This window comes from Musca vetustissima, unplaced genomic scaffold, assembly GCF_032173495.1.
Source record: "Musca vetustissima isolate MV318-11 ecotype Yass unplaced genomic scaffold, APGP_CSIRO_Mvet_v1 utg6601, whole genome shotgun sequence".
Taxonomy (NCBI): domain Eukaryota; kingdom Metazoa; phylum Arthropoda; class Insecta; order Diptera; family Muscidae; genus Musca; species Musca vetustissima.
In genome coordinates this window covers 126993-152796 of record NW_026878470.1, presented here as the reverse complement: position 1 = coordinate 152796, position 25804 = coordinate 126993, and the positions used below count along the sequence as shown (strand labels likewise).

General features: G+C 36.5%; 1 protein-coding gene across 1 annotated transcript; it reads left to right on the top strand.

Annotated features, from left to right (window-relative positions):
• Positions 1–234: 234 nt before the first annotated feature.
• LOC133323230 (uncharacterized) lies at positions 235–2648 on the top strand. Its single transcript, XM_061532188.1, has one exon. It carries the CDS (start codon positions 255–257, stop codon positions 2646–2648), a length of 2394 nt encoding a protein of 797 aa, XP_061388172.1. The 5' UTR covers positions 235–254.
• Positions 2649–25804: the final 23156 nt, after the last annotated feature.

Sequence of the window (25804 nt, the reverse complement as noted above, 5' to 3'; positions counted from 1 at the left end):
GCACACCGGTTAGCTTGTCGCCGCCACCGCCGCCGTTCGTTGTTTTTATGTACATCCCCACTACCTGCCTGCTCCCACATTTTCTTCCAGACGCCTGCCTGCCTTATAACAAAAGCAAAGCGTACTAATACCCACCGTCCATCTAACTAACAAAAAAAGAAGCATCCACCACCAGCACCACCACCACCACCCACTAATCAAACTCACGATCCACAAATTCATTGCTTGAAAAAGACCTCCAGAACAGAACCGAAATGACCGATTCAATGCCTCCACAAACCGGCTCCTCAGCCCGTCTGCGCAAATTCGATCGCACCGATAGCGAGCTGGCCGTCGAAGAAGCCGCCCATCTAACCGCTGACCTACAAGAATCGGGAGCTGCTGGCAGTCCCGAAGTCGATGATGACGATGACTATAGCGAATACAACGAATTGCCACCACCGCCGGACGGTGGCTATGGCTGGGTCATTTGCTTCGCCTCTTTCATGTGCAACATGATTGTCGATGGCATTGCCTACACTTTCGGTATTTTCCTAACAGAATTTGTGGACTACTTTGGCGAGGGCAAGGCCAAAGTAGCATGGGTTGGCAGTTTGCTGAGTGGTGTTTATTTAGCCGCAGGTCCGATTGTCTCAGCCCTGGCGAACAAATATGGCTGTCGTACGGTGTGCATTGCCGGTTCGGTAATAGCCTGCATAGCCTTTGCCCTGAGCACGTTGAGCACATCGGTGGATATGCTCATGCTGACGTATGGTGTGATTGGTGGTTTCGGCTTCGGCATGATCTATTTGCCGGCCGTGGTGGCAGTGGGTTACTACTTTGAGACGAAACGCTCTTTGGCTACGGGTATTGCGGTGTGCGGTTCTGGTTTCGGTACCTTTGTTTTCGCCCCCCTGGCCTCGTACCTGTTGGCCCAGTATGGCTGGAAGAACTCGCTGCTAATATTTGCCGGCATGATCTTGAATTGTGCCATTTTCGGTGCCATGATGCGTCCTCTCAAGTACCCCAAAAAGAAGAAGGTCAAGCCTCTGATGCAGCGCATGTACGAAGAGAAACAACTGCAATTGGAACGAGGCTCCTTTGCCGGATCCTTTATGGTCCAACTGCCCGACGGAACCATGGAACGTAAAATGAAAATGCCGCTCAATGCGGACCCCGGTGTGCATTCTTCGCTGAACTTGGAACTGTTGGCTCAACAAGCAGCCTCTGGCAGCTTACATCCCGTCTCCACCTTGCCCACCATTACCGAAGCCAAAGTGATAGACATGCAAAATGGCCAAAACGGTGGCCAAAGCCCACCCAGCAACAAGGACAGCAACGGCCAGTTGGATGTGAAGCCCCGGCGTCCACATCGCACCTCGGAATCGAGCACCACCAGCCCCTACCAGTCATCGGATTACATGACACGCAACGCCTCCCAGCCAGCATTTTTAATGGAACATCAAGGTCTTCCCAAAAATGGTTCGGTGCCGTCCTTTCAAAGGTCTCGCAAGACCTCAGCCTCAGAAAAATTCCAGCCATCGTTGGCGGCCATACGGGCCTCCTCACGTGCCGATTTGGATCCGAATGGCATGGAAATGGGCATGACCGCCTCGAAAATGTCGCTTTCCCAGCAAAGCGGCGGTGGCAAAATGGTGCGTCCCATGTCGCGCAAGGATATTTTCTATTCCGGTTCCGTGACTAATCTACCCCAGTATCAATCCCAAAAATCCCTAACCAATTATCGCCAATCGGTGTTGTCGCTAACCAAGTATGAGAAGAGCATGCAAAGTGTAAATCGTTTGGATCCGCTGGCCGAGGCAGAACGTCAACGGGAACAATACGATCTGTGTCCCTGCCTGGCTATACCGGACTCGGTGAAATCGGTCATCAACAATATGTTGGATGTAAGTTTGCTCAAGGATCCCGTTTTCATGATGATTGGCGTGTCGAACATCTTTGGTATGGCTGGTTTGTATGTGCCCTTTGTGTACTTGGTGGACGCCACGAAAGCCGCAGGTATTGATGCCGATTCTGCCTCCTTCCTCATTTCGATTATTGGCATTACCAACACATTCGGACGTATTGTTTGCGGTTATGTGGCGGATTTCCCCTCGGTGAATTCATTGTTCCTTAACAACGTGTGTCTGCTGGTGTGTACCGTGGCCGTTATCCTGACACCGCTTTGTGCCTCATATGGATCGTACGTGACCATGTCGGTATTCTTTGGCCTAGCCGTATCGGGCTATATCTCACTGACGTCAATTATACTGGTCGACTTGTTGGGTTTGGACAAGTTGACCAATGCCTTTGGTTTGTTAATTTTGTTTAGAGGTTTTGCGGCCATTATTGGATCCCCCCTGGCCGGTGCTGTATACGATGCTACGCAAAGCTATGATTTGCCATTCTATATGGCCGGTGGTCTGTTTGCCATATCGACAGTGACAAGCTTTTTGGCACCGTGCTTAAAGAGATGTTCGAAGACAGAAGATTCGCCGGTGCATGTGGAGGCCCTGACACCCATCGATGAGGAACAGGGTGAAGATGCCGAAGACGAGGAGGATCAACCGATAACAATAGTGCCGAAGATAGTGAAAACTTTGGCCAGTCCACAGCCGGTTGGTGATGAGCCATCACCGAAATTTCCAAATGCTGAATCGAAATTATAAGATTTTATTTGAATAAAGAGCCAAAAATAAAAACAAGGGCTACTAAGGAGAGAAAATACATGTGAAATTGAAATCGATTCAGGTTCTGTGAGAAGATAAATAATAAAACAAAAATATTCCAAAGATTGTGAAAAAAATTGAGAGCTTATTTGTATAAGAAGGCAAAGCATTAAGGTAGACAAAAGGAATAAATTAAAAATTGAAAATGTATAAAATAGAAATCAAGAAGAAGAAGAAGAAGCTACAATTAAAACCTTCTTTGTTATTAATATTATTTTAAATTTTTTTATATATGTTTTAGTTATTTTAATTAAGATTATTATTTTTCTATTTACGAGAAAACAACAAACTATGTATGTATGTATTTTATATTTTTTAGCTAAACTTAAAAAAACAACAACAAAAATAAGCTTACAACAAATTTTAAATAAAATAAAAACAACAACAACAAACACATTGCAAAACAAAAGGTAATAGCTAAAAATAATATTAAAACATAACACGAGAATCCCAAATGAGAAGGAGGAAACTCCTTAAAAATAAAATAAATAAAAATAAAAGAAAAAATTAATAAAAAAATAATAATTCTGCAACAAATGTTCCATAAAAAAGTAAAAGAAAATCTTAAAAAGAAGAAAAGAAAAAACGCAGCAAAAGATAACGAAAATAAGAAAAGCCGAGAAAGTTCAAATCCCCTTTCTCGTAATAATTAGAAAAGTCTAGGATGAAAACTAAAAATTGTTTTAAATTTTTAAACCAAACTGAGATTTTTTTGTTAAATTTTATATTAAAAAAAGAAATAAAATATATATAATTTATTAAAAAAAACAACAACAAAACAAAAATATGTTTAATAACTCTTTCTGGGGAGCTAATTCAAGAGAGAAATCATCATAGCCCTACACAATAAAAAATAAGAGAACATTTGCGTTCTCTTCCTCCCCAAGGACTCTCTTATACGAAAAACAAACAAATGCAAATATTACCAAAAACAAATAAACAAACAACTCAATTATGAGAGCCTATAAGAAAAAAACTAAAACAAAAACAAAAAATTGTTGCTCATTGCTTAATAATGAAAATAAAGAGAAAAATAAACCAAGAGAATTGATCATTTTGATGATGATAAATTGTAAACTCCAAATATTTTATGTTCATTTGTTTGTTTTTTGAAAAAATTATATTATTTATATTAATTTTTGTTTGTTTAATAATAGTGAAAAAACCCAAGAGAATTGAATGTGATGTGTAAAGTTATAAGAAGAAAAAAGAATTATAAACTATATATGGATGTATACAACCAACCAACAACAGCAACAACAACAACAAAATGTATTGTATTGTGTATTTGTAAGAATAATTGTATAGGAAATCGTAACAAAAACCCAAGTATTGTTATTATTATAAAATATTATTTGTATTGTTTTTGTTTTACTTTAGTTTAATAACCGTTTACCCCCCAAAAAAAACAACACACACACAAAAGAATAAGAAAAATAAATTATATATTAAAAAAAAGAACAAAAAAATTATAAAAAATAATATAAACAAAATTGTTTTTTTTTCAAACAATTTGAAAATGAAAACAATGAAAAAAAAATATAGCATGGACCCAATATGCAATGAAAATTTTGCATGTGGGTGATTTTAGGTGCGTGGTCGAAAGATAGGATACAAAAATTTGTAAGTTTGTACTAAATAGTACAAACAAGAAATATCAAAAATCCCTCGTTAGAGTACTATAAATAACCCGATACTTTTAAATTCGAAGACGTGAAATTAATGCTAAATTTGAAATGAGGCATAATGAGTTGTCCGAAGTACAAAATACCGTACTGTAGAGACAGAAGTGTCCAGTGAATGATGCAGTTAAAATCATCTCGCTGATTTTTTTTAACAAAAATTTTTGAACTGGAAAATCTGAGAACTAAAATTCCAACTTTAATCGGAGGTTTTGCAAATTTCAATTTTTTTTTCATTTTATAAGTATATTCTATGGTAACTATCTAATTAGAGACACTTCGTTTGGAAAACGTACCCAAAATTTTAAATAACGTGGGTCCGGCCCGAAATGTTCTATTTTTCCACACAACGAGAACCCAAAATACTAAATTACAGCCAACATGGTTGAAAAACGTGCTTAAACTTCTCCAAAATACCGACATTTAGAAGGTGCCGTTAGATGGGGACTATAATTAAAAGTTGACAAAAGTAAGGACCAGTATTGATAATTTTTGTAAGAAGATTTGTTACCCAATCGGATTCGAAAATATAAAATTATAGTCAATTTCATTAAAAATCTTGACAGAAATATCCAAAATTACCAAATATTTGGGAGGTACTACATTAATAAGTGGGTCAATATTACTTATTTTTGGTAAGAAGATTTGCTTAATATGAGAACCCCAAATAACACATTACAGTCAATTCGGCTTGGATACTACCCTATGAGAATCCAAAATACTAAACTACAGCTAAATCGATTGATAAGCATGCCCGAAGTCCCCAAAAATACTGAAAAAAAACAACAAAATCCCCGTCACTGCTTAATGTCTGTTTACATTTCTTTCGATATCTATTACGCAAATACAAGAGAAGAACTGGAACGATCAAAGGCACGAACAAATCTCAGAAAACCCATTACTTTTTGTCTAAGCTGTGCTGGTCAAAAATAATGCTTCAATATTTTGCAAAAAATTTTGTTAATAAACATTTTAAAAAAAATCAAAATTATTATCTCCTGTCATATATTTATCTAAATATGTTCGGAAATCCTTTGGAAGGAGTCACCCGACGTGGCCTGTTGAGAACTTTTGCTGTCACCCGAATACGGGTGACGCGGCAGTTTAAGTGTTAATCGGAGCTACACAAAGAAGTGGACCAATATCGATTATTTTTGATAGGAAGATTTATCTGATACCCAATGAGAAACCAAAACATTAAATAATAGTTTAATGGAAAATTGTCACCAAAACTCCCCAAAATATCGAAAATTATGAGGTATCGATCAATCGGGACCTAAGCAAAAAGTGGAGCAATATCGATAATTTTTGTTACGAGCATTTGTAACTCAATGATCCAAATCCGAAATACCAAATTATCCAAAATCCCCAAAAATATCGAACTTTGAGAGGTATCGTTTTATGGGTAATTTTTGGTAGAAACATTTGCAACCCTTTGAAAATCCAAAATACCAAATTACAGCGAATTCGGAAGATAAAGGTATCAAAAATTAAAAAAATTGTACCAAATTTAGTACACATTAGCCCATTAGCCTCCTGCTTACGCCAAACTCCAAATTTCAGCTCTATCGGTTCACACAAAATTAAAATTGCACCAAATCTAGTACCATTTAATACAAGTAAGCCGCATCGGTTCAAACAAATATATATTGTAGCAAATCTAGTACACATTAGTACGAATTTTCAAAACTTTCTACCCCAACAACGATCCTAACTCCAAATGCTAATTTGGTAATGCTAATTTCAATTTTCCAGGATTCTTGGTACATTCCTTCAAATTCGCTCTGTATCAAATTTAGTACTGTTTAGTACTTTTCGTATATATGAGTACACCGATCCAAAACCAACTTCTTATATCGAACCTACTTATCTTCAATCGCAACCTACTTCTCCTGTTTTGCATACTAAATTTCAAGTTTTCAACTGTATCCGTTCACATGCTGGGAAATTGTACCAAATTTAGTACTTTTCGGATACTTATACATTGAAAATAATACAAAAATCATTTGGAACATCTATCAAACACCCCATCAGTGAATCTCATTTCAAATTTTAGAGTTCTTGTTCTACCGGATCCCTTCGGACTTAGAGGGATCCTTCATTCCAAATTTCGGGATTTTAACATCAGCAGTCTCGATTGGGCGTTCATTAATCAATCACCTTTACCCTTCCATTATCGTTTTATCATAGTAGGCTAAAAGATCTCTTTGTAGAAGACCAAAAAGTTCTCGCTTATAGAGGATCAAAAGGAATTCCTCATAAAGATCTTCTGATAAGACATATAGAAGTCCATAACATAATATTTTACAATACAAGATTTTTTATAGAAAACCAATAAGACATATAGAATACCAAGAGAACAGACATTAGGATTAAATAGATAACGAATTAGAATTTTTATAGAGGATCAAAAGGTCGGCTTATAGAAGACCAAATATTTTTGGAGAAAAATATTCTGCAATAAAAGACGTTTTCTAAGAAGGCCTGAAGGACATTTAGAAGAGTTTCTAATCGAATGTCAATGTCTTCACCTGTCTTAGAGAAGAAAATAACATTTTCTTATAGAAGACTTGGAAGGTACCAGGAACTATTCTGGTAGACTTGTAGCCCTTATTTTAGATGAAAAATGGATCAAAGAATTACTGGTCTTTAATAGGAAGGTCCTTAGTATCACAGAATATGAAGACATTGAGCCCTTCTTAAGCTCGTCACACAATTCTAGCACTAGAAATATGGATTAAAAAAGGTAGGTGAAGAATCTGTCCATTCGCATATGAGCGTCAAGCAAATGCTTAGGCGGGAAACGAGTCAAAATAGTTTTGGCATTGGTAAACCATTTTCTAAGATCGAATCTAGCGGAAGAATGTGCCATAATCAACTGATCCCTTACTATCAATGCAGGCTCCAGGAAATTCGCTCCTGCAAATACGTCATCAAGATACATACATTTTCGCAAAAAATATGAGCGTCGAGAAGAAATTCTGTCTCTGTATCATCAGTCAGTTGAAAAGCGTTTGAATTGCTAAATATGGTGCTCAACTTACACCGAAGGCCAAAGTTTGTAATTCTTAACTTGTGTCGTAATCGAATCACAAGAATACTATTCTTTGTAGCAACGAATGCAGGGATTTGTCTATACAGTTGTGTAATCCGAGTTATCCGAGATTAAAGACGAACTTAAATACACGCCAAAGGGGTTCAAAAGAAATAAATTTTGTTTTAAATTTGCACCTATGGGCAATATGTCGTAAGATGGAAGTTTTATTCGAGGCATTAAAAATTACTCCAAGTTTTGTAATCTTATTTTCAGGATTTATGGCAGGATGGTGTGGCAAATAACAAGAAAGGATGTTTTTAAATTTTTAAAAGACCTACAAGAAGACCTCCTAGTGATATAATATTTTTTGTAGAAAGGCTTCTCGCTTCTTGAGATATCCAGACTTCTAGAAAGTCTCATTTTAGATATTAAGTAATTATTTTTAGAGAAGTTCTCCTTATGGAAGACTAAAAGATCTTCGCCGTAGGAGATCAGGGGACTAGTTTGCCGGCTGCAGATATTTTACAGATGACCTGTTGTACTGGAACTTTTAGGGGACTCTCATTACTAATATTGATTTAATTTCAAAATTAATTATAAAATTGGAATATTGCAGCGCAATTTCCCCTTAGAAGTAAAAATCAACTTAACGCCATTCTTCGAAATAAATAAAAACTTTCGCCGTGACATTTTGCAGTTTAGCTTTGAGAATATGAACAAATCAAATAAGTCGGACATACTGACTGAAGTATGACTGCGGATTGACGAATGTTACACAGAAAACAATTAAAAAATGATGTATGATGACGACGACATCGACAATAGCAACAACAACAACCACGTTATTTGTTGCCAACAGTTCGCCGCTTACAATGTTTGTTGCTGGCATTGTTGTTAAGCAGTTAAGGTTAACTACTCCCAAATGACCGCAAAAATTGAAAACAAAAAAAATAGAATTAAAAAATCAACAAAGTGCTAAGTGAAAACAGATTTTTGTGTTATCGGGAAAGCAAAGAGAAAAACAATAAAAATATATATTACATGTGATAGATATTCAACTGTCTTGTCTATTGTGTAAAAAGGATGCGCCGACACATGGAAAACTAATAAAAGTTTTCAACTGATAATCTACACACACACAGAAAAAATTATTAATAATTAATTATCATAATTTCATTCATAGTTTAATCTTGTTTCATATTGCAAATGTACCTCGCTTAGAGAGAAGTGAAAATTACTAAAACCATGCGAGAAAGCCATAATTTTTTCCAAAAAAAAAAATGTAAACTTTTCATTAATATCAAAATTATTTTTCTACTTTGATCTACTTTACAACTATTTGCGCTCATATTTTCCTCACTCTCTTTCTCTCACTGTCCCTATTTTTGACAAAAACAAACCACCACTCATTGTTCGGCAGTTTTTGGTATTGTCCTCCGCATCTACCCTTACTTGGTGGCTGTTGGATTGTGTGGTTAGTTTTGCATTCCACTGTTTCTTTATTTTAGACTAAAGATGTGCAAAAAGAGAAGAGACTAAAAAAGAGAGAAGAGTAAAGGAGAAACAGCCATATGAAATGTCTTACAAAAAGAGAGCGCAGAGAACGTTCTTATTTACTCTTGGGAGAGAGCACGCGAGCGGTGGTTCGCCCGATACGGTTTTAGACCCGTATGCGTGGTTTTATATTTGTCGGGATCGGGATCGGTGTTGAGAGTTTCTCTCTCTTGAGAGAGTAATTAAAGTTGCGCTATTTTTAATTTTGTAACAAGCGTACTTTTTGTTCACAAAAGGTACGAATTGACATAAATGAACCAAAACAAAAATTAGATTTTTTTATTATTCGTGAATACATTTACGCTTAAATTATAACATATATTATTTATGCAAATAACTGGTATAAATATTGGCCAATATTTCTCGATAATTATGATTTATTATCATTTGAAGTAGAATTTTAGGTACCTTTTCGTACTTTTTTGTTCCTACCTGTGGTAATGTTTTCCAACACAATTCACAATTTACCACTGAGAGAGAGAGAGAAACTCTCAACACCGATCCCGATCCCGACAAATATAAAACCACGCCATCGGGCACGCGTTCCCTCTCGCAAGAGTAAATATCGCTATACACTTACACACATTCAATTGAAGCAACTTAAAAACCATTGACATACACACAAAGACAATTGAGTGAGAACCGATTTTTTTACGCACTGCCCGTGCCTGTTTTAGACACTGTTGCCGACCTCTAAATTTTGTTATAAAATTCGCATATGTAATTTCCAAATTATTCCGATATAAATACCAAAAAAATGTTTAACATTGTATATGATTGTTCAATTACACAAGACAAGAATATGTAAAATAAATAGGAAGAAACGGGACGAGACTTAACGAAGAAGAAAACTTAAAACAAAAAAAAAAAAATAAAAAGAAAATACTTTCTGTGGCACAGAAAACCGGCCACCACCTCCAAACACACTTCAAAGTTTTTTTTCTCTCAATCTCTCTGATAAGAAACAAGTATTTAAAGTTTTATGAATTGCATTCTTAAAATAGAGAAATCCGGACATTGGCAACACTTCCTGAACACTACGAATTATTTTTTTCTGTGTAGAATACCAGCAGAATCTTTTCTTTACTGAAGTTCAGAAGAGTGCCTGGACTTCCATTCTTCGACCTTTTTTACTGAAGTTGAGCGGAGCGGTTGAACTTCTGTTTTCATAATCTAATTAATTTCCACATGCCTTACAGTCGACACGAAGACAAAGTAGTTGTAATCATACAAAAGAATATTATAAATCAATTACAACAACACAAAAACTTGCAGAAATGCCTTTCAACAGATCATTTTTAATAAGTAAATAAATAAAACAACAACAAATAATACATCAAATAGAAATGACGGGGAGCAGACAAGAAAATAAAACAAAAAAATAAATAATTAAATTTATCCAGAGATTGTGATTCATTTCTGCAATTTCTTTCTTTTCAAAAAGAAAGAAAGCCGAACGGAAGCATCTTTTTCTGAAAAATTTATCAGCCGCAGAGGCATAATTTGTTTTCTTTTTGACCCGCCAATGGAAAATCTTTGTCCGTGGAGAGCTGGAGAAATACACTTTATGATAAAAAAAAACAAAGCGTAAAAGGACAGACAACAAAGACTTTAAACTTTCGGAGCACAATGGAAATTTTATATATAAATCTTGCTGGCAAAAGGAGAAAAATTAAAAAAATGTTCTTTCAACAAAGCGATATGATGGATCAGAAGACTTATTGATCGTTTACAAGAAAGCTTGCGGTTCAACTCGCCAGAAGTGCTACTGACCTAGCACAACACGTCTGTGCGTTATGGGCGAAAGACAAACACACTCCTTCAGAACAATGAGCGGACCGGAAAACTATGTAAAACAACGCTTTGTACCATACATTTTATGTAAAAGTTTTTTTCCATGGTAAAATTTTGTCAAAATTATCCAAAATTCTAAAAAATTGGGAGGCTACACTGAAAAGTTGTCCAATATTAATTACTTTCGGTAGCAAGATTTATTAATGAGAATCCATTGTACTGAATTTTTAATCAAGAAAAGTTGCCCAAATTTCCAAAAAAATGAATGGTACCGTTATATAGAGGCTTCCCTAAGAGTATACAGATATTGATAATGTTTGAGAGGAAGATATCTAATGAGAATGCAAAAAACGTCACTAAAATCAATATGGGCTATCGTAAAAAGTGGACCAATATTCATAAGTTTTAGAATGAAGATTTTTTATCCAATGATTATACAAAATTTAAAGTTCATTTTTGATGGGAATTATTATTTACAGCCAGTAAGCTGTAAACGTTATATGGGGCTATCTACCATGTCAATATCAATCATCCTTCGAGGGGAAAACCCTAAATGGAAATTAGTAGACTGGTATGCATCATTCTCACCGAACACGTATGGATATTTACGCAACATTCGATTAGTCGGAACCAGCAGGTATAGTGCATGCGAGGAAAACAACGAAACGCTGCAAGATTTAATGGGCAATTGTACTATTCACGACCTACATCACATAAAGATATGTGAATGGAAAATACTGTAGAACTTCATCAACAGAACACATAATTCCTAAAAGTCTTAGAAGAAAAATCTCAAGATGTTTCCTCCCACTTTTTCCTTTTTTGAGGTCACAACAGGACCTGACTTATTGATATGTACTTCAACTGCCCCACATGTACATGGTGAGATGAAAAAACTGCAACCAACTTCAGACTGCTGTCATTTCTAAACCGCTCGTCCGACAACTGTTAAAATTTTTCCAATGACAGATCATTATATGTTTACAAGCGTACAAAAGCATTTTGGTGAGAATTTTCCAGAAAAAAGTGCAATTTTTAAGCAATTTGAGATTTGTGATAAAAAACCAAATATTTATGAAGAAAATCTAAAGTCGGTCTTGAAAAGTCGACTTTACGATTTTCTCATAGATCAAAATTCGACTTCGACTTTTGGGCTTTTCAATACAAAAAGTCGATTAATCGATTAGCCGAAAGTCAATTTACTTATCCCTAAGCGGAACATTTCGCAAAAATGAGCTCGGGTTAAAGCCATTGAAATTGCAAAAAGTGCAAGAACTTACACCGCAACAGAAATAAAATACACTCAAAAGAGCTAAAGAGTTGCATCGCTTGGCCGAAAGTGGTGAACTGACGAATTTGGTTTTCTCCGATGAGAAAACATTCGATGTCCAGCAGTTTGTAAACAAACAAAATTATCGTGTTTACATGCCAGCCAAAGAGGTCAGCTGAAAATGTTCACCATTGGTGGGCCACCAGAACTCAAGCGCTGGCCATGGCGATGGTGTGGGCCGCCATAATAGCCGATGGTCGCTCTCCGCTCGTATTAATCGACAGTGGCATCAGAATAAATTCTGGAGGGTGTATTAATGACTTGGGCATGCAAACATTTTGGTCGCAGACCTTGGACATTCCTACAGGACTCAGCACACGTCACCCAAGAATGTTTACAAAATGACGTTCCTCGCTTCATTTTAAGCGCACAATGGCCACCAAAATCTCCGGATACCAATCCGTTGGACTATTGTGTCTGCAGCAAGGTGGGCACTAAAAAGTACCAAAGTGTCGATCACCTCAAGCAAGCGCTTCGCCGGGAATGGACCAAAAAATACCGCAGAGCAACATTCGGGCAGCGTGTGACGGTTTCTTTGGCCGTTTGAAGGCCATAATTCGTGCCAAAGGTGATCACTTCGAACAAATCTAAACTTATTCTAAAATTTCCGAAAATTAAATTTAAATTTAAAAAAAATTATGGCGTTTGACTTTGTTTTTATCTAACCCTATACATATAGTTTTGCTCGAATTCATACAAATGGTATGCTATGGAAACCAAGTCTGTCCGATTCACATGCAACTTTTCATAGATTTCTAAATGGTATTTGTATGGGTTGTTTTAAATTAGTTCAATTATCTATGTACTTCGCACGGTTAATCTCGTCCGATTCCATATGTTATATCTACAGAAGCATCGGCAGCGTCCGACTTTCAAACTTTCCTTACTGTTTCAAATATACAGTATATTTACAAAAATATGAAATTTTTACTTTGACCTTATGTCAATTGTAAATCGCGACCCACAATGTCATAAAATTTTACTGGTGTAAAGATTTGAAATATATACCGTTTTATCGGCTTAACCTGCTATGGACTTTTTGTCAAAAAATTGGATTTCTGGCCCATAGAACAGTGTCTGAAATGGCCAATTATGGTTTAATCACTTAATTCCGAAGCTGAATCATTGGGATGAGCATGAGATTATTTCATTAGCAGTGTATGCTCACGCACAAAATTTTCAAATTTGGCGCACAATGATTATTTCCTGTTATCAGATTTCTATAGAATAAACATGGAATCGTACTATAAACCAATTGTTATAAAGTTGAAACAGAAAACAACTACGATGACAGTTCGGAAAGTTCTTAGCCTAACACAAAAAGCGTGGTATAAACAGAAAAAAGTTAAGTGTTTTCGAAACTTCCATCTCTGCTATGAACACACGTTTGTTTCGATCTGGGAACTCCTTCATATAGAAACAGGTGTTCAAAAAAATATGCAAACGCAGTGGAAAAATTAGAAATGCGTGCTTTTATTGTAAAAAAATTGCGTTTTCATCAGAGATGGTCCGTCAGAAACAGTGACGTAAATGACATACATTTCCGACGTATAATACATACGTCAGAAACGTCGGAAACCCCCCCCCCCCCCCCCAAAACCATTAGGTTTTTGACAAGATAACTATTCCCATTAATCAATTCGAAAATTACGCACGCTTTACTAAAATCCATATAAAATGTCAAAATTTTCTTCTCAAAAAAGTTCAGAATTTTTATCAGCATTAGTAAGGAATAGTCAGATGTACGTAAAAATAATATATATTCTTGAAAATAACTGTATATGGTTATAATATTGAAATAAATGACGTTTACTACATTTATTACATTTTATACAAGTATATGACGTTTTCGACGTTTACAACTTTTTGACAGTCGAAAACCTAAAAATTCGTCAAACGGACCATCCCTGGTCTTCATTTCAACATCCCTTTCTATATGAAGGTGTTGCCATATCGAAACAAAATTTAAAATGTGTTCATAACAGAGATGGAAGTTTCCAAAAAACTTAGAACTTTCGAAATACATAAAAAAGAGCCAGAACTCAACAAGATGGAGTTTTTCAACACCAGCTGCAGAAGAACTTTCCCATTCCATCACTGAGCCGCCTCAATGCTTGAATGTGGGAATGAGATTATAACGAGATAAAATCGGTTATAAAAGGACTGGTAGACATTTGCAAATCGACTTCAAATTATCTGATTGGGTCCAAACGAATCTTGGGGTCTAAAACCACAATTGAGGCACAATTTTTGCCGTAGCAAAGATGTTGTCATTGATCTGCTATTGTGACTTTTGTGTCAAAAAGACTTTCCTTTAAAATGTTTTCGTTTAGAAATCAAAAATAAAAATTGACACAGATTACCGCAATGCTTTAATAATATCAAATAAATCAATCAAAAAATTACTCTCGTAAAAAATTAATAAAATAAATAACAATTGAAATTTCCTTGAAATAATCAGCAAAATGCCACCACAACCATACATTCACCCATCTATCCAGCAGAACGTGTCGACGTCTTAAGTAACCAAACAAATAAAACATTTAATAATTTAATCTAAATTGCATTGGCGAAACAAGTGATTAAATCGAGAAATCTTATCTGAAATTCTGTACAAGAAACTCAAGAGACGTTGACAACAAGCAGTAAGCAAAACACTTTTGGATCTGCAGGCTACACCGGCAATTCGAGAGCTAGCCCGTCCATTTGAGACGAGTGATCAATATTGTTTACTCTCTCGCTGCCACAATTATCATTTCAAAATGAAATAATAACAAATATTTAAGAACACTATTTAGTTTAATGGCATTGTAAATAATCATAAATCGGCAACAAAAAAAAAATACGACATATTTCATCAAAACGATTGCAACGACATCGACTCTACGATATGACTGAAATTTCAAGATAGTAGCCGACAGCCTGCCGCTCTTTATAAAATCCACTTGAGGGAAATACAAGAAAATAATGGTACCGCGAATCGATAATAATTAGTAATTGTAGATTAAATTGAAGAAAACAAATTTAGTTGAAGGGGAAAACACTAGCCGCCAACGACGATGATAACTTCATTGAAAGAAAGAGGTTGTCATAAATTTCGCAAGACCTAAGATTAGAAGGAACCACCATGCAAAATGTTGACAATTGTAACGTGATCTTTTTTTTTGTCGACCTAAGACTGGGTTCTTCCTTAATGTATGAACCAAAAATAAAAAAAAAACTACATCAGATGAAACGAACCAGAAAAAAAAACTAATTAAACAAGAGGTTTGCGGAGGTCTTCGGAATTACACACAGATTTTATTATTCGCTTTATATAAGGTATGGTTTAATGTTGATCAGATTTAATGTTGATCAAATCGGTTATTCATTTTTCTTCAATTTAATAAAATTTACAAGTTTATAAAATACTGACCCTTCCTTCAGGAGCATTTGATCTGGGCTTTGTAAAGATAATGGATTGTGCAAAGTTTGATTCAAATCGGACATTACTTCCGCCTAATATGGGATTTATAAATATTGAAAATGTTGACCCTTTGTTGGGGAGGTACGATCTTCGGACTTTATCTACGCTTGGCAAAGGTAATAGGTTGTACAAAGTTTGGTTCAAAAACCATACTTCGTTCGCGTAATATTATAAAATTATTTTTTTGCACAGTGGTCCACAGGGTCTCATTTCGGATTTGATCTAAATATAGTAGGTTGTGCAAAGTTTGTATTAAATTGGACATCTCGTTTGCCTAAATAAATATTGAAAATTTTGACCACCATTTGTGGGAGAGGTACCAGAAGGACTAGACCAATGAGTCTTAATCGATCTTCGGACTTAATCTAGATTTCGTAAAGATAATGGATTGTGCAAAGTTTAATTCATATCGGATATTCCATTCGTCTGATATTGGATTTACAAATATTTAAAATGTTGACCATTTGTGGGGGAGGTATCAGAAAGAGTGGACCAACTGGTCCAATCTTTGGACTTCATCTGCATTTGGTAAAGATAATAGATTGTGCAAAGTTTGGTTCAATTCGGATAGTCGGTTCGCATGATATTATAAAATTAATTTTTAGCACAATTTTGACCATTTTGTGGGGGGAGGTACCAGAAGGAGTGGACCGATATTCCCCATCTTCAAACTTAAACTATGTTTGGAAGAAATATTTCGATGGGCAAGCCGGCCAGACGGACGACATTTGTAAATCGACTCCAAATTGTCTGAAACAGATTTGGTCCAAAGGAACATGGGATCTAAAATCAATATTTCGATGAGGCACATTTTTGCCGTATCTAAGTGTATATAAATATTCCAATCGAATCGAGGGTTAATCAAAACACTTTTCCCTGCAGTTGTGCGCTAATCAGATACGTCTGTTGTGGGCAATTCCAAAAATACCATTATTGATTTAAAAATGGGCACAAAATTCTCAGGATACCGCGTGCCTATGAACCCTGAGCTGACGAGGCGAGAATGGCGCCCCTAAATAACCGTCTCAAAGGTGTGGGTCACCTCCTAAAGCCTGGAGAGGCAGACTGATCTTAGTCAAGAGAGCATCCCGAATCAACTCTGGGACGACTCACCCTTGTCAGGCGAGGAAGACATCATGGAAACTACAGTGATTAGAACTACGGTGACATCTACTAGTGTCTCCTCCGAAGCAAGGTGAGTCCTCCCAGATGATGAGTAGGGTTGTTAACCTTGGTTGATGATCCGAACTCCATCTCCATAGCCTGCAGTGACGTCGCGTGACTTCTCAGGCAGTTGGCTGTCGTCGTTAAGATGGATGAATCGTCAGTACCATGAACTGCAAGACAAGTCAACGTCAAGGAGATCGCTTCCAAGAATATGTACCGGAAGCGGTTAACTACTGCAACCGATTCATCGGACGGGACAGTGACTCCATCACGGAAAACGGGTTCCTTTTGTTGAAGAGAAACCTCAAATTCATTCGGAAATTATCCAGAAACAATCCGAATAATATTGCAAGGGACTTCTTGATTTGAACTGTTGTAGGTCCTAGCACTGTTGTAGGTCCTAGCACATCTAGGAAGCTGGTGACTGAGTCGTCTAAGCCCTCAGTACCTCCCAAGGGTAAACTGAGTACTGAGACGTCTCAGACACCAGCATCCACGAAGACGGAGGGTAAGGGACTATCGCAGTCAGCCCGACGGAGAGCCCGTAAAAAGGCCTCCAAGAAGGCTGATAAGGCATAACCTCCCTCTGGAACTCCACCCTCTGCCGAATTGTCGAAAGCGATACCCAAGGTTGTGACAATTGGGCAGTTGTTGGTGGATGCTTCAATGGTAGCAAGCGCGAAGCAGGTGCCTGCGTCGGCTGGGCCTATCTCTACGGCGATTGTGACTCCGGGAGCCGAATCTCGATCACAGCCCACAGTTGTGAAGAGAATGAGGTCCTCGAAGGAACAACAACCTGCTGCTAAGAAACCCACGCAGTCGTCAGTTGAACAAAGTTCTGCTTCATTCGCGTTGGTAGCAGTGTCGAAGGAGAAACCTGATAAAAGCGGTGAGGGTGTGGTGAAAGCCAAACCTGCTGTCTTGAAGTGGGCAGCCCAGAAATCTACAATGGCGCCTAGCGACTCTGCTGCTCCACAGGAGGCAATGGATAATCTGCGATTAGCAATCATGGATCCAGCTGGTCCTGACGGGATTATCAGTGAAGATGAATGGTTGCTGGTTGCATGCCACAGACTAACTTTCCTAAGCATCTCAAGATATTGTTTACAAATTATATGGCAAACAGGCAACCTGATGTCGACTTCAAATGATGGCCAACATCCAATATACAATTATCTACACGAATTCCAAAAATTTGTATCTCAAACAGTTAGTACTTGAGGTCACACGACCACGGAAAAATAAATTTAGAATTACTGATGAATTATACCTTATTTGTTGGTTCTTATAAATTATTGAAATTTTGAAAACCGACAACAATATTCTAAAATTACAAGGACAAAATTACTAAACAAACAATTTGAAAACAAATAAAATTTTTGAAATTGGTTTAACTATAACACACACAACAACAACACTTTTTTAAAGTATTGGTTCGGTGATAAGAAAATCAGAAGAAGAAAAATGTGTCCAAAAAAAAAAAACAGAACAAATGGATGGATATTGCAATATACCTCTCCTCTCTCTTTGATTATGCTACGCTTGTTTCCATGACACCTTAAACGACAATAATGATAATTATGTTATTTACGACAGTTTTTGGGCAAATCAATTATTATGGCGCACTTTAATAGTAATCAACAACAGCAACAACAACACGAACGACAATTGGGCAAAAAACCAAAAAAAAAAAAAAAATACGAAAATACTGAAAATGTAAGAGTGCTGTGTGGACAATAATTATGAGCTGTGGCGATAAAATGCTTTATTAGCACCCAAAAATATGGTGTAGACATTGAAATTGTTATTATTATCGAGTAACGAAGAAAATAAAAACCGATCAAAATGCTATTAGTTATTGATTGTTTTGCATTTTTCTTTTTTTTTAATTTTTCCTGAAAATGAAAGTCAATTAAGAACTCAGTTAAATAACGAGTAAATGAATGCAATTGGCTTAAACGATTTTTTGTTTATTGCAAAAAACAATTAAATCCAATATGCAATATGTCCAATATGTCAAAAATAACATAGCCAAAGCCGTTCCAGTTTATTATTAAGGTTACTAAATGAGGGTTACATGAAATTACTTGTTTGAGGAAGATTTGACACCAAATGAGACCTTAAATTATCAAATTATAGCCAATTTGTTTTGAAGATGCCTAAAATCGATCGGGACTTTTCTATGAAGTCTATGCCATCAATTTTTGGTGCGAAGATTTGACACCCAACTAAAGATTAAAATATAAAAATATAATTTAGCCATTCATTTAGCAGGTATCGTTACATGGAGTCTACCCTGAAATTTGGACCAAAATTTATTATTTTCTACGCAGCGAGAATCTAAACATATTAGAGATTATATATCTCTATGGGGAACAATATTAATAGTTTTTGGAAGGGGGAATCTCTACCTAATGAGAACCCAAACTAACAAAGGAAATTCCATTGAAAAATATGTCCAAAATATCGAATATGAAGGTTATAGCAAAACGACGATCGGTATTGATTATTGATAACTAATTTCAGTAGTTATCAATAAAATCAATTAAAATCTAAAATATAAAATTTCAGCTAATTTGGCTGTCAAAACATGCCCATAATTCTCAAAAAAAAAAAAAAAAAAAAATAAATTAGTGAGGTGTAGTTATATAGTGGACCAATATGGATAACACTGTGTGACAAGGTTTTGGATGGTGGAAAGTTCATATTGGGAATGAGAGAACTTGAAAATCCCAGAAGGAATAATTCGCCAAAGGTCAACGTTTGGAGATATGGCGTGTCGACCCTATTATGGGTCAACATTTTCAATATGTATAAATCCAATATCAGGCGAATGGAATGGCCGATTTGAACCAAATTTTGCAAAACAAATTATATTTATCAATCCTAGATCAAGTCAAAACCAAGCCCAACTCTCGCCAGACCAAACTCACACTCTTCAAGACGCTAATCCGTGCTGTTGTATGGATCTGAAGCATGGGTACTTGCGCAAGCCGATGAGGCAGCTCTTGGAGTGTTTGAGAGAAAAATTCTCCGGAAGATCTATCGGCTGATCTGCGTCGATTATGAATATCGCCGTCGACATAGTCAGACAGATCGAGCAGCAGCGACTACATTGGCTAGGCCATCTTGTGAGAATGAATGAAGATGCCCCAGCTCCAAAGGTATATAAAAGCGAGCAACGCAGAAGGGGAAGGCCACGAATCCGATGGAAAGATCAAGTAGAAGACAACATCTCGGAAAATGGTCTTTCAAACTGGATGAGATGCGCACAAGACCGATGCGCTTGGAAATCTTTTTTAAGCTCGGCTAATGGAACAATCGTTCTGTCATTTTTTCATTTTTTCTTATCAGAATAATCGACAGAATCAATTATTGGGCGGTGGCCATATGTTCACACTAGCACTTCTCGGCTACAGGTTTTTAGATGATTTATTGATTTATTATGAGTGTGACCATATGGTCACGTTAGCACAGCTCGGGTTAAATCAAATCGAATAATAAAACATGTATGTAATTTCGAAGACCTCCGCAAACCATAGGCTGAGGGTATATATCTGACACTTTTTTACTTATTTGTAGTCATTGCAAGTATTCTTGGAGATTACATTTCTTCAGTAAAATTGCATGAGAAAGTTTTTTTGTAGAGCTTTCGTTCTTCGCCCTCGATTACTTGTGTGTGCTCTTCGTGTATAATTTGTTGAACCGGTGTCTCCAATTATCACAATATGCAATTTTTCATCCTCAAAATCTCATAAGATTTTAGGTGGTGTCCTAAAAGACGAGACATCGATATTTTAGGCTTTGAATGGTCTTTTCTCAATTTTACCCGTGTCATGTTATTAAACCCCTAAAACCAAAATTCATTATAAATTTCGAATTATTTACTATAGGCATATAGTTATGTCAAATATGTTAAAAAATAAATGGTTATGAAGGATGAATTGGGTTTCTAAATTATTTAAACGGATATTCAGATAATAAAACCGGGTTTAATATCTAATATGTATATCGTTAGAAAATAATACACAAACCTGCTTAAGGGTCAATAATCCTAGTTCGAAGTCAATAATCCTAGTTCATACGAGAGCCAGACATGTACTCTTCTAACACCGTTGGAATTTTAGGATTCCGATGTTCCAGTGAGGAGTTATCATGCCCGCCATCAAAAATAAGGACTTTTCTTTAATTACAAAAAACAATAAAAATTTTTTTTTGTAAATTATTTTTCTTCTCTTTTAAATCTTCAAATATATATGTGCAAAGTTACAAACCTTAACAAGCATTGGTATTGATTTACCATTGAAATTCTTGAAAAATTAAAATCGAGAATGGGTGGGGTTCCCTTAATTTATTGAACCTAACGATTAATGTTTTTTTATCTTCTGGTGTTTTCCTGAGAAAACCAAAATATCGACATCAAAAAATCCGACAGAGATGTACCTAATAAATTTTAATACGATACAATACCTACTGCTTCTCCCATTCACCTTTTACAAATTTGCAAGCAGTACATTTTCTGTTTAAATATTTTAATCCGACAGCTTTAACTAAATTTATGTCCCATATATCCGGTTTTTTGTTCAACAACAATGTATTATTTTACAGACAATATTTAGTCCAATATATTTGCCCATAACAAATTTTGAATACATTTAGACTTTTTTCCCGCCGAAGTTTTTCCCAACGCCTTTGAATATCCTGAGATATTTAAAATATAAATTGAAATAAAAAAGAAAATCATATGACTTACCGCTAGACAAAGGTTGTTGTTGTTGATTTGTCGATGTTGTTTGATCGATGGACATTACAACGTTGCCGGCAACAGGAATTATATGAGGCTGTTGTTGTTGATGCATTGTTAATTGTTCACTGATTTGATTTTGTTGCAACGGTGGTGGAGCAGCAGCAGCCATACCAGGTGCTGCAGTTATAATAGCACCAGCTGGTACCATTTGTATGGGTGCCGATGGTTGAGAACCACATTCAGATATATCATCATCAATCTATTAAGAAAATAGAATTAGTAGAATATAAAATCAGTTATTAGATATGGTCGGGACGAGGATATCATATAACACCACCACGAAGAAAAAAATTAAATATAACGGATTCGGCATTATGATTGCACCCAGATAAGTTATGATAATTGAAATGCAGTTTACTTATTTTTCGGCTGACATCCTCTCCGAACCTGCAATATATAATTACATCTACAAGGGCTGCATTTGGTACCTAAATATTACCAATTTTTATATACGCATTAAAATCAGTTTCGACTCACATTTAATATGAATTATTTCTTATAGGGTAGAATCGGAAGTGCTTGCGGGTGTGGAGGAGAAGAAAGTACTTAATGGAACTTAATATATTGCTCCTAATGATCTAAGTAGAATTGAGTAGGAACGATCAGAACTAGTCCCAGCTCTTTAATTAATATAGTTCTTTTTTCTGATCTGGAACTAGTTTCTTTTTAAAAAAGATTCGATCTAGATCTGAACAATCACGAGCAATAGTCAAAGTCGACGAACTATCGATATCCTTAAGGCAATTAAGTTGCGTACAATAAATTCAACAGCGGTTCCTGACTTTAAAGTTGCTTTACATGTCTTACGACGAGTGGTTAATCTTTACATGGATTTCAGGACATTGTAAAATAAAAAGCAACTGAAATAACTGAGGATATCGCTTGAGTGGAGTTTTGCAGTTTGGGGGATCATGTCGTAGAATCGAGATTTCACACACGTAGAAAGATGGACTGCAACAGTGACGACAGCAGATGGTCTGAGGACCCTGGGTGCAGAACTTCCAAATCCATCTGTCCTCAGATTTTATGTCAAAGAGATCAAACTCACTGTAGTGATCGTAACAGGTCACTGCAGGATTAGACCCCTCACATTTAATTGGGACATCAATGTGAGGAAGAATTAGAAACGATCTAACATCTACTATGTAAATGTCCTATGCTTTGTAGCAAATTGTATCGACTGTTTGGTAGATACTCTAACACTACTTATATCCGGAATAGATCCCATAAAAATACTTACCGTTGTCAAAAATCGGTTATAGTTTTTTCATAAGTCCCTCTTTTTTATCTTCTCCTCTCTAGATGCTCAGAATGAGCTCAATGGACCGAGTGTAAAAATACGGACTTCTCGACGTTTTAGTTATCAAATAAAACTAAAGCTGAAAAACCATGTCACACGACTAAAACCCCCTATAGACCAATAAGTTACACTCAGAATGATCAGTGCAGTTAATAATGCACATTCTCTAGAAATTTATAATGAGGTTATAAACGAATATTTGAAAGTACTACTAACGGAAGCAATTTAACATGGTGGAGTACAAAACATCTCGATCCTCAACAAAAAACAAAACAATTATGAACTTACTTGTGGTACACCAACACCACCACCAGCTGCTGATGTTGTTCCCTGTGGATGCATTACTTGTATTTGACCCATTTGTGGATCTTCATAGATTTGCATAACACCCATTTGTTGTTGCATTTCATGCATTTGTGGATCATAAATTGGTGTATAGTTTGGACTCAACATACTGGTCGGAGTCTCTGCAGCCGACCCTGCATTTTGATTAATATCATCCGATGCAGCAATTGAGTGCATTTCATTTGGATTCATGCCATACTCATCACCGGGATACATGTGAGGTTGATGCCAAATCATGGTGGACGCTTCGCCTCCAGCTTGTCGTTCGTCAGCCACTTGACCAGCCATAACTTCTTCGGCTGGCATATATGGATATTCGGCTTGATTGACAACGGACGGTATAAAATAACCATAATTATAAATGGGTGGATTATTGTAGACTGGCATTTGTGAGAAGTATAGAGGAGTACCAGGACCTTGTTGAGCTCCGGGATTTTGACCAGCATGAATCATTGGTTGTTGGGGGGCAAAATATGCCGGATAACCGTAAGGATATTGTGGAGCATGGGCAGCATATGTACCCTGAGGATGAGCATATGGTATGCTGGACATAATCTGTTGCGACTCCATGGTTTGTTGCTCTTGTGACTGTTGTTGATTGGTGCTTTGAACAACAGCCCCGGGTGGTGCAGGACTTCCTTCGTGTTGCTGCTGCTGTTGTTGTTGATGGTGATGATGCTGCTGTTGGGGAGTATGACGCTGTGAGTTGTAATCATTGCGGCGTGAGCCACTGCCACCACCACGTCCTCGTCCACGACGTGAACCACCGCGACCTCCGCCGCCAACACCACCTCCTCCAGAATGCGTATTTATAATTTGTCCAGTGGGAGGTAAGGCCATTGGCACCGCCATAGGTTGTAAAACAGGAGCACCCTATAAGAACAGACCATCAAAATTAGTTAATGAAAATCAAGAATAATATAAGACAACAAATATACCTGTTCTGGTGGAATTTCACCGTGGATATAATGAGGAGCCCCAGCAGGATGTACCCAACCTCCGTGGGGCACAGCGGTATGTGGCCAACCGTGTAAATTGACATTGGCAGTGACGTTATTTACAAAAACATTACTCGACAGCGGAGCTGGTATCATGGTTGAGTACATGGCACCCGGTGGATGGTGTGGATGATGATGTCCTGACATGCCATGATGCCCAGCTGGTACATACATATTGGCGGCATGCAATTGTGGGTTATAAACTGGAGCACCAGCAATGCCTACAACACCAGGTATTGTGTTCTGAGTAGTAGCATAGTTGTTATTGTTGTTGCCGGCATTGGCAACAGGTTGTGCCGTTGGAGGAGCTACAGCAACAGTTTGAGTTTGATTGTTATTATTTGTTGTTACAGCTACAGCTTGTGGTGGAGCTGCTCCTGCAGTGGGAGTAGTTGGTGCAGGATTATTATTATTGTTGTTGTTCATAGTATTAGTATTGGTGTTGTTGGGGGTTTGTGTCGTTGTATTTTGTGTCTGTTGCTGCTGCTGATGTTGTTGGGGTGGCGATGATTGCTGTTGTTGTTGTCCAACAACCGGTTGCGTATACTGCACCATAATTAATATTTAAAAACGCAACTGATGCCAACTTTGCTGTTGTTCCACAATAATGCGTTCAAAAAATTTTAAGAAATTATTTCGTTAAATTGTGACGAAATTGTCATCAAATTCTGTAATAAAAGAGAAATAAAGAATTAGAATTGAAATAAAGATAAATATTAAGGCGATTCTATATCTATCAATTATCCATTTAGGGTTTTAATTGCATGACCGAATTGCGATGACTTCTGCAATAGCATACATATAGCTTTTATTATAACAATGATTGGATTTTGGGCAACTTAGGCTGAAATAGGTTGTATTGTGATGTTCTATTAATAAACACTAATGCCTTTGATTCGTATATATAACACTATATAAGAAAATGGATCTTTTGGTCTAGGAGCAGAAATTTATGTACATATATTTTTTTAATTGAAGATTATAATAAAAATCTATTAAGGAAAGTTTAAAATTCGGACATGTCTGACTATATGATACCCTACACAACTTTGTGTACATACAAGAGATGCTCAAACGAACAATGTCTTGTCGATAGAAAAGACATACTATCTTTAGAGGATCATCGACATGCAATCGGACTAAATTATTAGTTCACTACGCAAATTTCTTGCAAATCGCAGGATATATATGGCCTTTGGCACACCATTTACACCATTTATATCTAAATCTTAACCGATTTTTCCCAATTCGGATCATAAATGCGACATGAACTTTGTTTACAATTTAACATGGAGAGACAGACAGACTGATATGAATAAATCGACAGAGAATGATTCTATGCATATTCTCAAAAGGAAACACGTGTCTATGTCGTTAACTTTTGCCTGTACCTCAGTGTGATGAAGAGTATAATCAGATAGGCAAATTCACCATAGAACTAGTTTTTCACTTATTACTTAATTAATATCCTATAAAGAAAAAAGAACAATTTTCTTATCTCTTGTTACTTTTAAAATTTGAAGTCTTTACTTAAATCAAATAGATTATTTCGACTTTTAAACAGACTTCAAGACAATTAAAACACACTCAAAAACAAGACCAATTGAATCGTGGAG

Excerpts from the sequence above, each read along its gene's own strand:
- LOC133323230 (XM_061532188.1), top strand. The coding sequence starts at position 255 with ATGACCGATTCAATGCCTCCACAAACCGGCTCCTCAGCCCGTCTGCGC.